The sequence below is a fragment of the Patiria miniata genome, unplaced genomic scaffold (genome assembly GCF_015706575.1).
Source record: "Patiria miniata isolate m_02_andy unplaced genomic scaffold, ASM1570657v1 HiC_scaffold_1, whole genome shotgun sequence".
NCBI lineage: Eukaryota > Metazoa > Echinodermata > Asteroidea > Valvatida > Asterinidae > Patiria > Patiria miniata.
The window spans coordinates 20032155-20047269 of NW_024037047.1; the positions used below are offsets into that span (position 1 = coordinate 20032155).

General features: G+C 43.1%; 1 protein-coding gene across 1 annotated transcript; it reads right to left on the reverse strand.

Annotated features, from left to right (window-relative positions):
• Positions 1-2831: 2831 nt before the first annotated feature.
• Positions 2832-8987, reverse strand: LOC119725006 (ras association domain-containing protein 8-like). Its single transcript, XM_038196374.1, has 4 exons — positions 8863-8987; positions 5701-6681; positions 4597-4816; positions 2832-3007 (listed from the first exon to the last, which is right to left on the reverse strand). The coding sequence occupies exons 2-4, from the start codon at positions 6628-6630 to the stop codon at positions 2913-2915; spliced, it is 1245 nt and encodes a 414-aa protein (XP_038052302.1). The 5' UTR covers positions 6631-6681; positions 8863-8987; the 3' UTR covers positions 2832-2912.
• Positions 8988-15115: the final 6128 nt, after the last annotated feature.

Here is a 15115-nt window from a genome sequence, read left to right on the forward strand (position 1 = left end):
CCCAGAGTTGCTGACTCGAGTCATGTGACTTGGACTCGAGTCGGACTCGAGTCGCTATTTTTGTGACTTGTGACTTGACTTGTAAATACCAGCTTTGACTTGTGACTTGACTTGGACTTGCAAACAATGACTTGTGACTTGACTTGGACTTGCGAAAAATGACTTGTTACCAACCCAAGTCAGACGCTACTCGATTTTGTTAAAATTGAAGTCGCCCATCACAAGGCCCAAAAGGCCACTCAAGGTGTTTATAAATGCAGTTTATAGATGCAGCGAGAAAGTTTCATTCCAGAAAATAGACCTCAGTGACTGAATCCAGTAAAATGAATAGTTCCCACTAGTTTCAAAAGTTTTCAATAAGACTGTCACAACAAACTACAGTTTTCAATGACCAACTGTCTCTTGCTTAATGTACTGGTTGAACAAACTTTGAAAGGAACCTTTCATGAAAAGAAAGCATGCCTTTGTCAATTGCATGTAAAATACCGGATAGCTTAACCCATTGGTATAGGCGTTCAGTATACATGAAAATTGAACAATTAAGTGTTAGTATACTTTCATGTCATCTCAGCATTTATTTCTACAATGTAAAGTACATTTATTAAAGTATACAAAGGGCTAATATCCGACGGATATGTGATAAACTACTAGAATAGTAATTGCAACACATTGAAAAAGGGGAATTAAGGAGGCATGTTCAAAATAACTCGTAAGTTAACGCCAGGTTCTTTTTTAAAGCTGAACAAAATAATGTGCAACTTGACGTGTTCTTGGACAAAGATACTTGTGACTTGACTTGTGTTTAGACCAAATGACTTGTGACTTGACTTGTGACTGGACCTAATGACTTGTGACTTGACTTGTGACTGGACCTAATGACTTGTGACTTGACTTGGACTTGCAAACAATGACTTGTGACTTGACTTGGACTTGCAAAAAATGACTTGCTGCCACCTCTACTTACTAGTCCCACAACTACTGAACTAGTATGTCTGCTCATGGGGAAGACCTTTGTTTCCCTTCTTTTGTGTACCTTTGTTCATATTGAAATCTCAACTCCATAGCGTTTCCCTTATGGGGAAGATTGATTTTTAAAGATTTCCTTATAGGGTCTGTTGTTCTATTGTTTTTTCCACTCCATACGGAACCCTGTACATTTATACATGTACATGTACATAGTGGATGGCGAGTGTTTGGTGCAAAATATGCACAACTGATTCTATTCCAAGTCTGCTAGGGTTGTGCATCGGAACAGGGTATCCAGGTACCCGACTGTTGATGGTTGAAAAATGTCAACCAGGTGACATGGGAAATCAAAACAAATTTCATGTTTGTGACATTCGCGAAAGTTCCCGTTTACACCATAAAGCTGTCAAGCTCACTGTACACGCTTGTAATCTTGCTGTATTGACGCACCGGTGTGGTATTATTCTGCGGACTTTATGAACAATCTGGACAGCAACTTCCGAGATTTCAATTTTGGGTTGGGTTTCTTTAGGCCAAAAAAAAAAAGTCGCCGGTTTCTGGTATGCGCGCGGGTTGCCGTAGCCAGCGCGTCGGCAAACTGAAAAAGGTTTTTTTTCAATGAAAGATGATGTCTCAAAACCGCCAAACTCACTGGCCTGACTGGAATCCTGCTGCTGCACAATTTTAACGTGTTTTTAGATGGGGTTACGATCGAGAATAAACTTTATGTGGCCTCTCTGGACTCCCATATATTTGCACTAAGTTTAGTCGGGCACCATTTGCAGTCATCAGCCGGCATTTGAAGAAAAAAAAAAAACGGTACCAAAAAAAAAAAAGTCACGTCGCCGCACCACTTTTTGGACAAGCTCCATACCAAAAACCGGAGACTTTTTGTTTTTGGCCTTAACGGGTACCCTAGGTTTTTCAAACAGGTACCCGGTTCCTGTACTACCCATAAATGCACACCCCTAGAGTCTGCACAAACCCATTACATCTTCACATGAGCATCAGGTGCCATCAGCAATGCCTTTGAATGTCCCTACCAGTGGTCTTCCCAGACTCTCACTTTGTGACTATTGAGGGGGTACAGAACTGCACAAAGTCCATAATTTAACTCACAAATTAGGCCAAGTTCGCGCATGGACTATAGTTGACCAATGGTTAACTAACATTTGCCCGAACTCTGTCTAGTCGACGGTGGTTGACTACGCTAGTCGACTTTTTGGAACCAGCCTACTGGGGTTGGTTGCTTCGCTGGTAACCAATAGCCACGCGCATTCATAACGCTAGCAGAGAGCCAGGATCCAGAAGTTTTGCGATTTTGACCAGCGTTTGACTAGAGACGTTCGCACATTGCTATCAGTGCGCAGGCGTAAGGTACGTCACAAATCAACCACTAGTCGACTAATGGTCCTTGCCCGAACTTAGCCACAGTTGCTATTCACAGTGGGGGTGGGCTCCGTGCGCCAACAAAAGAGAGCGCGTTTTTACCACTTTTGAGAGCTCCGTGAATGGGACACACAGCGTGTGCGTACTGTACTGGTTCGCGCGTGAAGTTGGCACGACTTCCTGAATGTGCCAAAGCTATTAGCCACAGCATCTTCGTGTGAGTGTCAGGCCTCGTCGGCACGCGAATACATTCAACTTTAACTTGCAATGGTCTCCCAGACTAATCCCTGCCCCCAATAACTTTGGATCATTAAAATAAGCAGTGAGTGGACTGGGAACCAGTCTTGGTCTTCCCCAACTCTCCTTTTTTGGTCCTTGAAGGAGAACTTGTGCACGGAGCCCTTAGTGGGTGTTCATTTTAGAGAAAACAAAATAATATTAAAGCTGAAGTACAAAAACCTGAATACATGTACTACATAGTACAATCTACCTTTGTGAGTTGAACAACACAACTATATATATATATAGCACCTTTGTTGACTGGTCCCCATGTTTTTTCATACAAATACGCCTTCTGGGTTATCGCCCGAGGGTTCCGCGATGGTAAGATTGCGGGCACTGATGAGACGCCGAAACGGAAACGTGGCATACACTGTGAGTGAAAAGACACGGAAAGAAAAAAAATAGGAAATATGGACAAGGGTTCACATTAAAGAGGTTGTGGAATGCTCGAAGACATTTCCGTCATCTTTCGGGTATATTTAGCCTAAGGTGTGATGAAATAAAAACGACTATTGTTTCTGTCATAAAATGAGTACAAAAGGTACTTTTGAGAGCTGTTTTTCAAGTCCTGTCATGCCTGTTTCAACCTGAACGTGCAATTTGTGTAAAAGTCGTCGTTGCGGGCAGCAAACAAAACACAGTAAATCGTGACGTAATAAACAGGACTCCCGATGCAGAGTAGCATAAACAAGTCCTGTTTATTACGTCACGATTCACTGTGTTTTGTTTGCTGCCCGCAACGACGACTTTTACACAAATTGCACGTTCGGGTCGAAACAGGACCTGAAAAATAGCTCTCAAAAGTACCCTTTGTACTCATTTCATGACAGACACAATAGTCGTTTTTATTCATCACACCTTAGGCTACATATACCCAAAAAATGACGGAAATGTCTTCACGCATTCCACAACCTCTTTAACAGTGACCAGATCTGATTTACAACAGCCCCATTGGCAATCTTTTCAATATGGTTTTCTCCTTTCACTGACACGTTTTTAATAGAATAATTAAATCTGTGAAAATTAATTACATGAGTGAAGGGCGAACAAATTTTCATACCCAAAACAACAATTGGACCAAAAATGACTTCATACAAATTACAGATGGCGGTACCTATTGTACAAAGATTTGAAGAGGTCAGCAAAGGTCAGAAAGCTGTGTGGTCCAGTGGTATGACGTTTGCAGTAGTAAACAGGAGGTCACGGGTTCAAGTCCCACCAAAGCAAGTTTGTGAATTGTTTCTCACTTGCTCTTGGAAATCAATGAGTACACAGTGATCATACAGCTGAGGATGTCAAAGGTTACCCTAAGCTCAACAGTAACAATATCTATTTCATGTTTCGAGCAATGATGTTGCTCGAAACAGCAAGAAAAATACCCAGTAAATTTAATTGGGTACAACTAACTTACAGGGTGAGTAAAAAAAAAAAACGAAACCGAAATGTCGAGACCATTGTTTTAGTAAGTTCTGCATGTAGTACTTTCAAAATCTAGGATATGAAAGCCCAATTCATAAGCTTTCTTTTAGTACAAGAATCATTCAAATCACTCATGTACTTTTCGGAGTTTTAAACACAACCACCGTTTTACAGTTCTTTCCACGGATCACAAGAAAGGTGTGCGTTCTTTCAGCAAAACGAAAACAATTCACACACATCCCTATGTGATTTGTTTTCGTTTTGCTGAAAGAAGACTGAAATTTTTGTGATCCGTGGACAGAACCTTAAAACGGCGGTTTTGTTTAAAACTTCGTAACTTGAAAAGTACATGATTGATTTGAAAGATTCTTGTACCAACAGAAAACTTATGAATTGGGCTTTCATATCCTAGATTTTGAAAGTGCTACATGCAGAACTTCACTAAAACAATGGTCCCGACATTTGGGTATCGTTTTTTTTTACTCACCCTTTTTACTCATCAGTTATAGTTTCTGAAACGGGTTTTTGATGGGTTCTTACTTTCGGTGGGCGTACTCTCAGCACGTTGGCGCAGTGGTCTTGCCATGCTCTGGGTACTATGACCACCCGTTGACGTCAATAATGAACCCTCCTCCCCCGCTGATTTTGGCGTCTCGTTAAATCCTCTCATGTTCTCCCTGGCAAGATCATCCACCAGTCTCATCTCTTCGGCCCTCTTGTCTTCCAGACTTTGGTTCAGCCTTGCTAACTCTGACTCCGTCTTTGAGAAATTTAGAAACAGAAAACACAACAATCGTTATGAAATCACACAGGTGGCCCAATTTCATAGCACTGCTTAACAGAAAGCAGAAAAGTTGTGCTTACTATAGCAGAAAATCATACTGCTGCTTAAGCACAATTTCATGCTAATGGTTGCACGCGCACGCGCATTGAGATTACTATTGTTACGTCACTGATTTAAGCAAAGTTTTCTTTAGGGGTTAAGCGTGCTTTTGCTGTGCTTACTGCTTCAAGGTCCCTATGAAACAGATGGAGGCTCGGTAAGCACAAAGTCGGCTGTTAAGTAGCGCTATGAAATTGGGCCGGGTTAATCTTTCCAGCTTAGTCGCATGATCAGAATGTTAAACACATTTGTTCAACTATTTGCTTTGATTTCTGGGGGGAAAAAAACAGATGTACTCGGTCAAATTTGGGCTCTACATGTAAGTGCATTGGAGTGAGTCAAGGAATTTGACACGCTGTCTGCACATTAAGATGTGACAAATCCAAACTGATTGAGTTAGTTAATTTCATCCAGGCACTTCTAGTGTCTCAATTCATCATCTAATTGTCACAATTCGGACTCAGTAAACCTCACTTTCTAAAACCTCTTTTTGTCCAAATAGAATGGACGTACATGTATTAAGACTGTTATGCGTAACCAACACAGAATTTTAAGTATTGAGAATCTGTAGTTGTCAGACTTGGGAGCACTTTTGGAAACATTAACCCTAATCCTTGAGCCCTTTTTGCTAGGATTTATTCTCAATCCTCCCAAATCCTCCAAAACGGCAATGAGGTTTTTGAAAGATGGAGGAGGGTTAGGGTTAATTCTATTTACAGCAGTGTACAAATGTATGTTTGTACATGTACATGTAGGCCTACCTCTTTTGTGCTTTTTATGTACTCTTCATACTCCTGCTCTAGGAATGAAATCTCTTCTTGCAACTCGGCCAGTCTCGTTTGAGCAGCTTCATCCTCGCTGCGACGTAGCCTCTCGCGTTGCTCCAAGATCTCCCGCTCCAAGTCCGCAATCTGCCGTTGCCGTAGCAATAGCTCCTCCTCGCACGCCCGGACGCGGTCCTTGAGTCTGTTGAATTTCTCCGTGAGCCCCGAGTGCATCTGACGCTCAATTTCCAGTTCGCTCTCCCAGAACTCCAACTCGCGGAGCTCCGCTTTGTTCCTCTTGGACCGCAGTTCAAACTCCTCGATCCCCGAGTCCGAATCCTCCCGATGGGTGTCTGCCGGCGGTTCGAACCCAACCAGTGTCTGAATAATATTCTCAATGTCCACGAGGTCTTGATACTGGTGGGCTAAACGTTCCTGCTGCAAGGAAACTAATTCGCTCAGTTCCTTCTGTCTTGCCCTGTCCGTTGCCATGATTTTCTGCGACTCATAACTCGGCTGTGACGCGCTGCCGCGATACCCACTAAAAGTCTGTGATCGTCTCACACTTGCAAGTCTCTGCTGGGGGAACTCCCCTATGGATTCCGTCGGACTATCGGTCTGTTTGAGCTTCTCACTGATTTCCTTTGTCACAGAAGGCGGGCGACTATTCCCAGGTGTAGACCCCGTCTTTCGTAATAAAAAATACGAGTTTCTAGAGTTTGGACCCCATTTGGACATCACCCGTAAGGGGTTTTCGTTAGGGCGGAGGGAGCGTTCTGAATCCTGACATTTCTCGACCAAGTTGAAGCGGCCGACCTGGCCTGTTGCTTGGGCCAGCGCAAGGACAACATCCTGACATCTTGTGGCTTCGCTGACGCCGCACACAACTCGGTGCACGCCGTCAACGTATACCTTCAGTTCCACCATGATGGACAGCGCAGGCGGGGGCCTGTCCTCATGTGCAATTGCTCATCAATTCTGCAAGATACATGTAAAAACATGAGACATGTCAAATGGGCATATGGTCTAGCATAACATGTAGCAGATCTGTTAAAAATTTGGCGATCGTGAAGTGTACATGTAGGGCCCGGTTCCTACATGTATAAGGGAACAAAATCCACTTTAAAATTATTTGACCTACCAAACTAGTTGGCGACATTGTCAATAAACAGGTAGGCCTATGTCATAAATAAAGGGCAGGGTTTTGATTTTTTGAGGGAAATTTGGGGGTAAAAATGACGATGACAGCGCGGCGATGACGATGACGATCACGGAGCGATGTACCGTGAGCACGCACGGCGCGCTGAATCGCGAGGTACAAACCGCGCAGGAAAATTGTGATTTCTACCCCAAGAATCTGTTCAAAATTGCAAAATGGGTGTCATTAGAATTGAGAAAAGTCTGCTTTTGATTGTAAAGGTGATTTTTGAGCAATAAAAAATATTTTTGACTCTAATTTGATCAAAACAAAACAGGGGCCCTACACTTCATGATCGCCAAAAATTTAAACATAATTATGTACATGATGTAGGATGGGTTGCCATATTATCACGGTACTTATCACGTTTCTCGTTCGGAATATAGATTGCCCACTAACCTTCCTGAATTGTCCTCTCTTTTGTGAAGTATAACTCTTCCTTTACACAAGTTGATATAAAAAAATCCGACGGTGGTGTGGTTTATTCCATGTACGATGCCTGTGAAAATAGACATGCTCAGAGTGTGCGAACAGAGGTGGACTCCCTATTATCGGGGTATGCGGGAAGTGGTTTTTATAATGATCTCAACTTTTTTATTCACAGTTAATGTTTGACCAAAACATCCCCTGAATAAAGTCTGATGTTTTCCTAGCTCTACTGAGTGGAGCGTTGAATTACGGGTACCCCTCCATACAAACGCTCCACCGATTTGCCATACTTTGGTGACACCGTCACAGTAGCATAGTCACAAACCCACGCGAGGACAAAAAGACCCCAAAAAAACCGGTAAAAAGAATACAAATGAGAGAGACAGTTACCCTGGATTGATCTACACATTCATGACATTCCATCAGACCCCTTACATTGTTCCCAAACAGCGAAAATTTTGAAGAAATACAGCAAAATAGTCTGAAAACTTACAGCTCAATGTGTTCGCCGTGAGGCTCAATCCTTGCACCGGTTTGCCGAATGAGGGCGTCTGACGTAACGTCACCGTCGTTGCTCGATCGAAGAAAAACAAGTCGCGCTTTATCAACGACTGTTTTGTGTAATAATACGTGCTCCGATCCGCGCCGTACGACATTATGGGCTTTGAACACACGCAAGGTGGAGACGGCTGAAGCGTACACGTTCTAAATTATCAACAAATTAATAATATCAAAGAACTACTAATACTGACAAATGAAAATCCCATTGTTATTAAAATATGTTTCAGCCGTCTCCACCTTGCGTGTGTTCAAAGCCCATACTGTCGTACGGCGCTGATCGGAGCATTATACGAAACGGTCGTTGATAAAGCGCAACTTGTTTTTCTTCGATCCAGCAACGACGGTGACGTCACGTCAGACGCCCTCATCCGGCAAACCGGTGCAAGGATTGAGCCTCACGGCGAACACATTGAGCTGTAAGTTTTCAGACTATTTTGCTGTTTTTCTTCAAAATTTTCGCTGTTTGGGAACAATGTAAGGGGTCTGATGGAATGTCATGAATGTGTAGATCAATCCAGGGTAACTGTCTCTCTCATTTGTATTCTTTTTACCGGTTTTTTGGGGGTCTTTTTGTCCTCGCGTGGGTTTGTGACTATGCTACTGTGAAGCCGTCACCAAAGTATGCCAAATCGGTGGAGCGTTTGTATGGAGGGGTACCCGTAATTCAACGCTCCACTCAGTAGAGCTAGAGGAAAAGCATTTTGAGGCAGGACTGTCATGACTGTCTGACGATTTTGAAGAAGGTAGGCGCTGTTGCAAAATTTTGGAGGATTTTGGAGGATTGAGGATAGCAAAAGGGCCTGGGGGTACTACTTAGTCGTTGACGTTAGTTAGGGTCTAGGGACTAGGCGCCCTAGTTAGACAACATGAAAATTGAAATGTCCGGAAACTGGGCACCATTCACAAGACGAAATTCCCGTTCGTGTCGTGAATTAAAATATTTCCATACTTATTAGTAAACTGTGACTTACCAACATTTCCTTTCTGTGGTGTAACTTGTATGTGATCGAATTTGTTTTAAGGTAGATGAGCTAGCTGCTCTTCGTTCGTCTTCCGCAAACGAACGACATTTTGTTGTGGTTATATTAATCGATACCAATGCATTTCGAGTACACTAGAATCGGTCCTTTTTTTTTTATAGCGCCATGGTTCATAGACTGGTTCCCGCTCCTAGCCAGTTCCCATTTAAACCAATAATCCTCTGTACTAATGACGTCACACTTTGTTTACATGTGCACTTTCCTATAGTGCTCATTGGACCGGCCCCATTGATGTCCATTAGTAATGGAGATCAACGGTGGGCCCCCACTGGCTCCATAGGAAAGTGCACATGTAAACAAGGTGTGACGTCATTGTACATAGGCGTGTTCGGTTCGTTTAATAGTAAAAAGTCATTCACGCGCGCCTTGACCATTGATACTAGCGCCCATTGGCTACAAACGCTCGAGATGCGTTAACTTCCGGTTCCAATCGTGCAGAAAGTGCTGAAGGTGACGTCACACTAACGAACCGGATTGAAATAAACGCCTGAGCGCGTGCGCAGTATGATTGTTTACGCATGGATGACAGTTGATCAATCGGAGCGTGATAAATAACTATCGCCCTTTTGCCCTAACTACTTTTTTTCAAGTAGTACTATAGTACTCAAACTATGTGATCAACCACTCCAAGAATACCACTCACTTAAAATACTGGGCCTAATTACCAGTCAGATCTCAAATGGAATGAACGGGTGATAGACATTACTTCAAAAGCAATTAGCAGGCAAATGTACATGCTCCGACTTTTAAAATAGTTTGCATTGCCTTCGAAGGACCTGCTCACCATCTACATGGGGTACATCAGACCAATAATGGAAATACGCAGTCCATGGTCACCTGGACCCAGCAACGGAGTGTAACCCTGGAACAAATCCAGAAAAGAGCTTGCAGAGTCATCCTCGGGTCCGGTCCCAGTATTAGGGATATTATGAACAGTCATTAACTGATCTCAGTCTCTGCACTCTTGCTAAGAGAAGAGAGGACATCTGTTACAAATATGTGTGTAACCTACTTAAAGATGACAAGTTTAGCAGCTGGTTACCTGTGCACAGATGCAAATCACATAATAACCACTCACGAAACAGTAGCCACCTCTCTATCCCTAACTGCAGAACAAATCGGTATAAAAAAACAACCCTGTACCCTACCTTGTTAATTAGGCTATGGAACTCCCCCAAAAAAGTAAACAATTTTTTTTAGTGCCTCGTCATAAATAATTACTTTTTTTATTGACATTCGTGTCTAATGTTCTGCATGACTTTTTATAGGAATAAAAATCCTTTTTAATCCTGGGAATTTGTGTTATCCCTCCTCTTCCACCCTGTCCTCCCTTAACTTCACACAGCATTTTTATCATGTTGTGAGTTTGATGTTTTAAAACAGTAATGTAATCCTTAGTCTTTTTTGTTTGTTTGTGTAAATCCCTTTTTTTAAGCCTAGAAACTTCTCACCTAAAAACCTTTTATCATTCTTACTCATCCATTTTTATGTAATGTGATGTACATCTTTTTATCTGTGGTTTTGAAATAATTTAATTGAATTTCATGTCTAGCCTGTATATTCCAATCGTTGTTCTTGAAATGATTTAATTTTATGTGTGTTCATATTCCGTTTCTTTACCCCTCCCCTTTCATCCTCACCCCTTCTCAGTTTACCTTCCACATACCCTCTCCATTTCGTGTTTTTATACAATTTTAGTCTTTTGCTGCCCTTGTAAAGTAAAGTTTATGTTATTAAGATTGAAAACCATGGCCGGGTTATGGCCGCAACCTGGCTGGCTTGATTTGCATCAACGTTTTATCGACGTGCACAGCATGAAGTTGTAAACAAAATTATCAAGCCCAGGTTATATCTGCATCCTGGTTGTCAGTAAGTATTTCCATAAAATGGCTAGAGAGTTCTGACATCAACCTCAAAAAATAAAATCAGCTCGAAAACTATTACAATGCGCCGTGAAAATCGGCATATATTTTCCAGTATGCATAAAAAAATGGTCAGTTTTGAAGAGCGCCCCCATTTGGAAGATGAGTACAAGCACCCCCCCCCCTTGATTTTACGGAGGCAAAGTAAGTGTCCAGAGAAAAAAAACATGTCTAAATAGCTGGATACGCTACTGTTCCTTATCTATTGCCCACAATACACGGGTCCCCACAATTACATTCGAAGTCCGACCGAACGACAATGGACTGGGGACTGGGGACCGGGAACCAGTCTTAATGGTTCAATATGTTGGATGGACTAGGTATTATCCCTCGCCAGCAGGTGTTCTTTGCTGCAAAACTTTGGCAAAGCAATCATAACGTTTTGGAAATGGAAATAGTAAAATATTAACGGCACAGATCAAACATTAATACTGAATAAGGAGGGGACTAAAATGGATTATCCACTTAGGGGAATATCGATATCGACACTCATGTATTTTCGGCTTTTGAAACATTTCAAACAGTTCGATCGACTTGCCACGGTGTTTGCAATTCATCGTACTCTATCATGCGTTCGCATCAGCAATGCTTTTTAAACTTCCCGAATGATGCATTCTTCAATTGTTTCCATGCATGTCATCACGGCTCACGCTAATATTTTCGTGGCCCGCCCGCAAAGCAATATAGCTGTAGCTACGTCATGCTGACCAATACCCACCATGCTCGTGGGCATGCGCCGTTCTACCAAATATCCACCCGTTAAGAGCTTGGAGAAAATCAACCTAGTCCCCGTGATGTCGAGCACTTTGCAATATTTTGAAAGAACACCTTTGAGACCTGGGAACGAGGTTGGGAGAATTAAGCTGTCCAAGCGCTCTTGGCTATAAGGTTGGCATGGTGCGAGCAAAAGATCGCAGATCGTGACAACGTACGTACGCCTGGCAAGCCTCGGATGCGGAATCATTTTTACCAGGACGGTGGCGTGATCATGAGGGGGCTGGCAGCGCCTTCATCTCGGCCCAGCATCAGCCGAGTCACGGTGTATGTTGTGTACTGGTCATTATTGGCTTCTCTTCATCTTCATGCCGCATCGGCTGTTCCAGTGACTTCTCAGCGACTGCTTTTAAATTCGACGGCGATCAACGGTACACATAAAGGTTAGTGGCACTGCATTCGTGTGGTAAACCTTGACTAAACTGTTGTTATTTAGGAACTTTCCTCACTTTTTAGTTCTTTGACCTGGGTTCAAATCTCACTCACCCCGCGACGGGGCTGTATCATAAGTCCGACGCCTCATAGGTCCGACGCCTCATAAGTCCGAAATTTCGGACTCATGAGGCGTCGGACTTATGAAGCAAAAATCCGCCTCATTTTGTCCAACGCCTAATAAATCCGACAATGGACAAACACTGTTTTGGACTTATGAGGCGTCGGAGCTATATCGGACTTATGAGGCGTTGGAGCTATATGAGGCGTCGGACTTATGAGGCGTCGGACCTATGAGGCGGAATAAATAAATGTCATGCCTCATAAAACCGTCGCCTCATAGGTCCGACGCCTCATAGGTCCGAAATTTCGGACTTGTGAGGCGTCGGACTTATGATGAGGCGTCGGACTTATGAGCGGACCCCCGGCGACATGGGGATTGTGGGCTCATTCCCTGGCCCTGCATTGTTCCCTTAGAATATAGGCCTATCACTGCAAACAATGAGACAATTAAAATTATGGTGTTCGATATTGATATTGAACCGACATTGGAGAAAGATACTATTGGCTGTGCTGCAGTCAAGACGCGTCACGAGCCCTCACAAGTCCAAATATGGGCAAGTCCAAGTTTGGCTCAAGATAGAGAGGGGGGCGGGGGTTAGCTGTTAGGGGGATGGGGGTAACAGGCGTGCTGTCTTTGTTGTTGTTGTTGTTGTTGTTGTTGTTGTTGTTGTTATTGTTGTCATAGTCATAGATGTCATATAAGATATGCAAATGAACTGCGGCAAAGGCAATCATTTATTATCATCTCCGGTTTGTGATCGTGCCTTCTTTCCCCTGTCACATTATGCTGCCGCGTTGGAGCGAGTCTTCTTCTTCTTCTTCTTCAAAAAAAAAGCCCCGTTAATGGTGAGAATATTGTTAATGTCATGGTTACCGCTCGTTATCATACACGGCGTATATGCGTCACGAACAGTCGGCAGTTACGAAACTACGCGTTTGTGGAAATGAAAAGGCAAACATACCATGCGCTCTGCGTCCACACTGAACCAAATTGAGCAAATACCGCACTTGAACACGCTCGTAATGACAATGTAAACTTTTATCCCATCATTACATTTTTTGCTGTTCAGTGTTTTGCAGCCCCGTGCTAAAAGTCGTGTGATTAAGTCTGTCGATCTCGAGCAAAATGGCTCACCAGACCGGCGTTTATCATCAGTTTCATCGGCACGAAACGACTGAGAATAATTATTTCTATTCTCCCTGGATGGGATGCGCTATCCAGGGACGGATTACGGTGTCCCGTAGGCCCTACAGGCACCAGTGTTTCGTAGGCCCTGTCGCGCCAATTCCATGTTGATGCTAAGCAAGCCAGACCACACTGTGATATTTTCGTAGGCCCTCAATGTTTTTTCGTAACCCCGAATTTTTGTGTAGGCCCTGTGGAACAGTGCCTGTGTGTGCCTTTTGGATAATCCGGGCCTATCGCAGCTAGGTCACACCCCAACTAATAATTTATATTCTGAGTGTGGAGAGATGCAATAGGTATGAAGTGGCTTGCCTTACGACACAAATTAAGGTGGGAGTCAGGTTGGCGTACAACAGTATACTTTCCTCGCCTTCCACCGCTGTGACCCGGGTTCGAATCCCGCCTGGGCCGACATGTGAATTGGGTTTTCAGTCCCTACCTGATTCCGTGGGTTTCCCCCAAAATATTCTTCTGGGCTTTTCCTCCCACCTCTATAAAACTCTACTTCCTTCTCATTATCTCCTCTCTACAGGGTTCTTCAGGCTTGCGAGCTACAGTGCCTAGGGCGCTTTTGAGGAATCCTTGGTTTCATTACCAGAAAAAAATGATAAAAATAATAATAATAAGATGTGGCCAGTAGCGTCATTCGAACCCCTGACCTTCTGATTATGCGTCACAAACCCTAACCACTAAACCGCATTCCCCATGCAGGGAAAATAAACCGAGGCATTAACAGAAGAAAAAAAAGCATTTTCTAAAGGGCATTAATTGAAAGCACATTACAAAAGCCAGCGAATACTGGTTAAATTTAAATTTCTGTAGTTGAAACCCACATCTTGCCTGCTATTTGTTTGTTTTCCCTGTTTAGTATTGTAACGTGAATTCAGCCTGGAGCAAAAGCCATCTTTCCCTCATGTGTAACATCGATTGTTGGTATTAATTTGTAACGACATTTTGTGTCATCAACAACCAAAAGTGGGGCTCGTATGTAATAGCGCACCCAAAACGATGACAGCTTCAACAATAAATGTTCGTCGGTGTCTTTATGCCAGCGAACTCCAATATTTGTTCGGTAAAATGAAGCGAGACGGTATAACTCGTGACTCGGTCGTTGGGAAAGATCCATCATTAGGCCCACATGGGGAAAAAAAATTAGAACCGTGTAAATTGAGATCTCGGAAAACGTGACAAATGGACGGTAACGACCCCACACAAAAAAAAAATCAAGAACAGGTTGCGAAAACCTTCTTCTTGATTATGTAAATTTAAGGAAGTAGATTTGCCGTGTCTTTCGTGCATGGCATGACCGTCTCCATCAGTGTCCGGAATCTGTACCGGACAGTAGGCCTATTTGTTTTCCTCAACGAGAGCGGACAAGCCTAGTACAGCTGGTCTCAGATCGAACGAAAATCTATATTCAATAATTGCTTGAGATTAGTTATTCATTGGGAGTCTTCATGTAGTTTGGTCTACACATAAGGCTGGATTTAACCCAACATTATTTCTTTGGCGTCACAAGGTATAAGCACTGCTAGGGTCACAAGACAGTGACTCGATATAGGCTGGCTCTCTCCGGGACCAGCGAAAAGTCTGGAATATAGTACAAAAGGACTGGTACGGTAAAGTGAACTATTATTGGAGTCTTTGAAATACGTACCCTTGGTTATAATGCGCATGCGCATAGTGAAAATAATTAGGATAGTGTCAGGTCACGTGTCAGGGTTAGCGTCCATATAAGGTAAAGGAGACCAGATTTTATAGGAGTCCAAATTTCATATATGGCACAGGGAAGCAGTCTATTTTCACC

Coding starts and splice junctions, on each gene's coding strand:
- LOC119725006 (XM_038196374.1), bottom strand. CDS start 6,630: ATGGTGGAACTGAAGGTATACGTTGACGGCGTGCACCGAGTTGTGTGC. Junction 4,817..5,700: donor ACATAAAAAGCACAAAAGAG/GTAGGCCTACAT, acceptor AATTTCTCAAAG/ACGGAGTCAGAGTTAGCAAG. Junction 3,008..4,596: donor TGAGAGTACGCCCACCGAAA/GTAAGAACCCAT, acceptor TTTCACTCACAG/TGTATGCCACGTTTCCGTTT.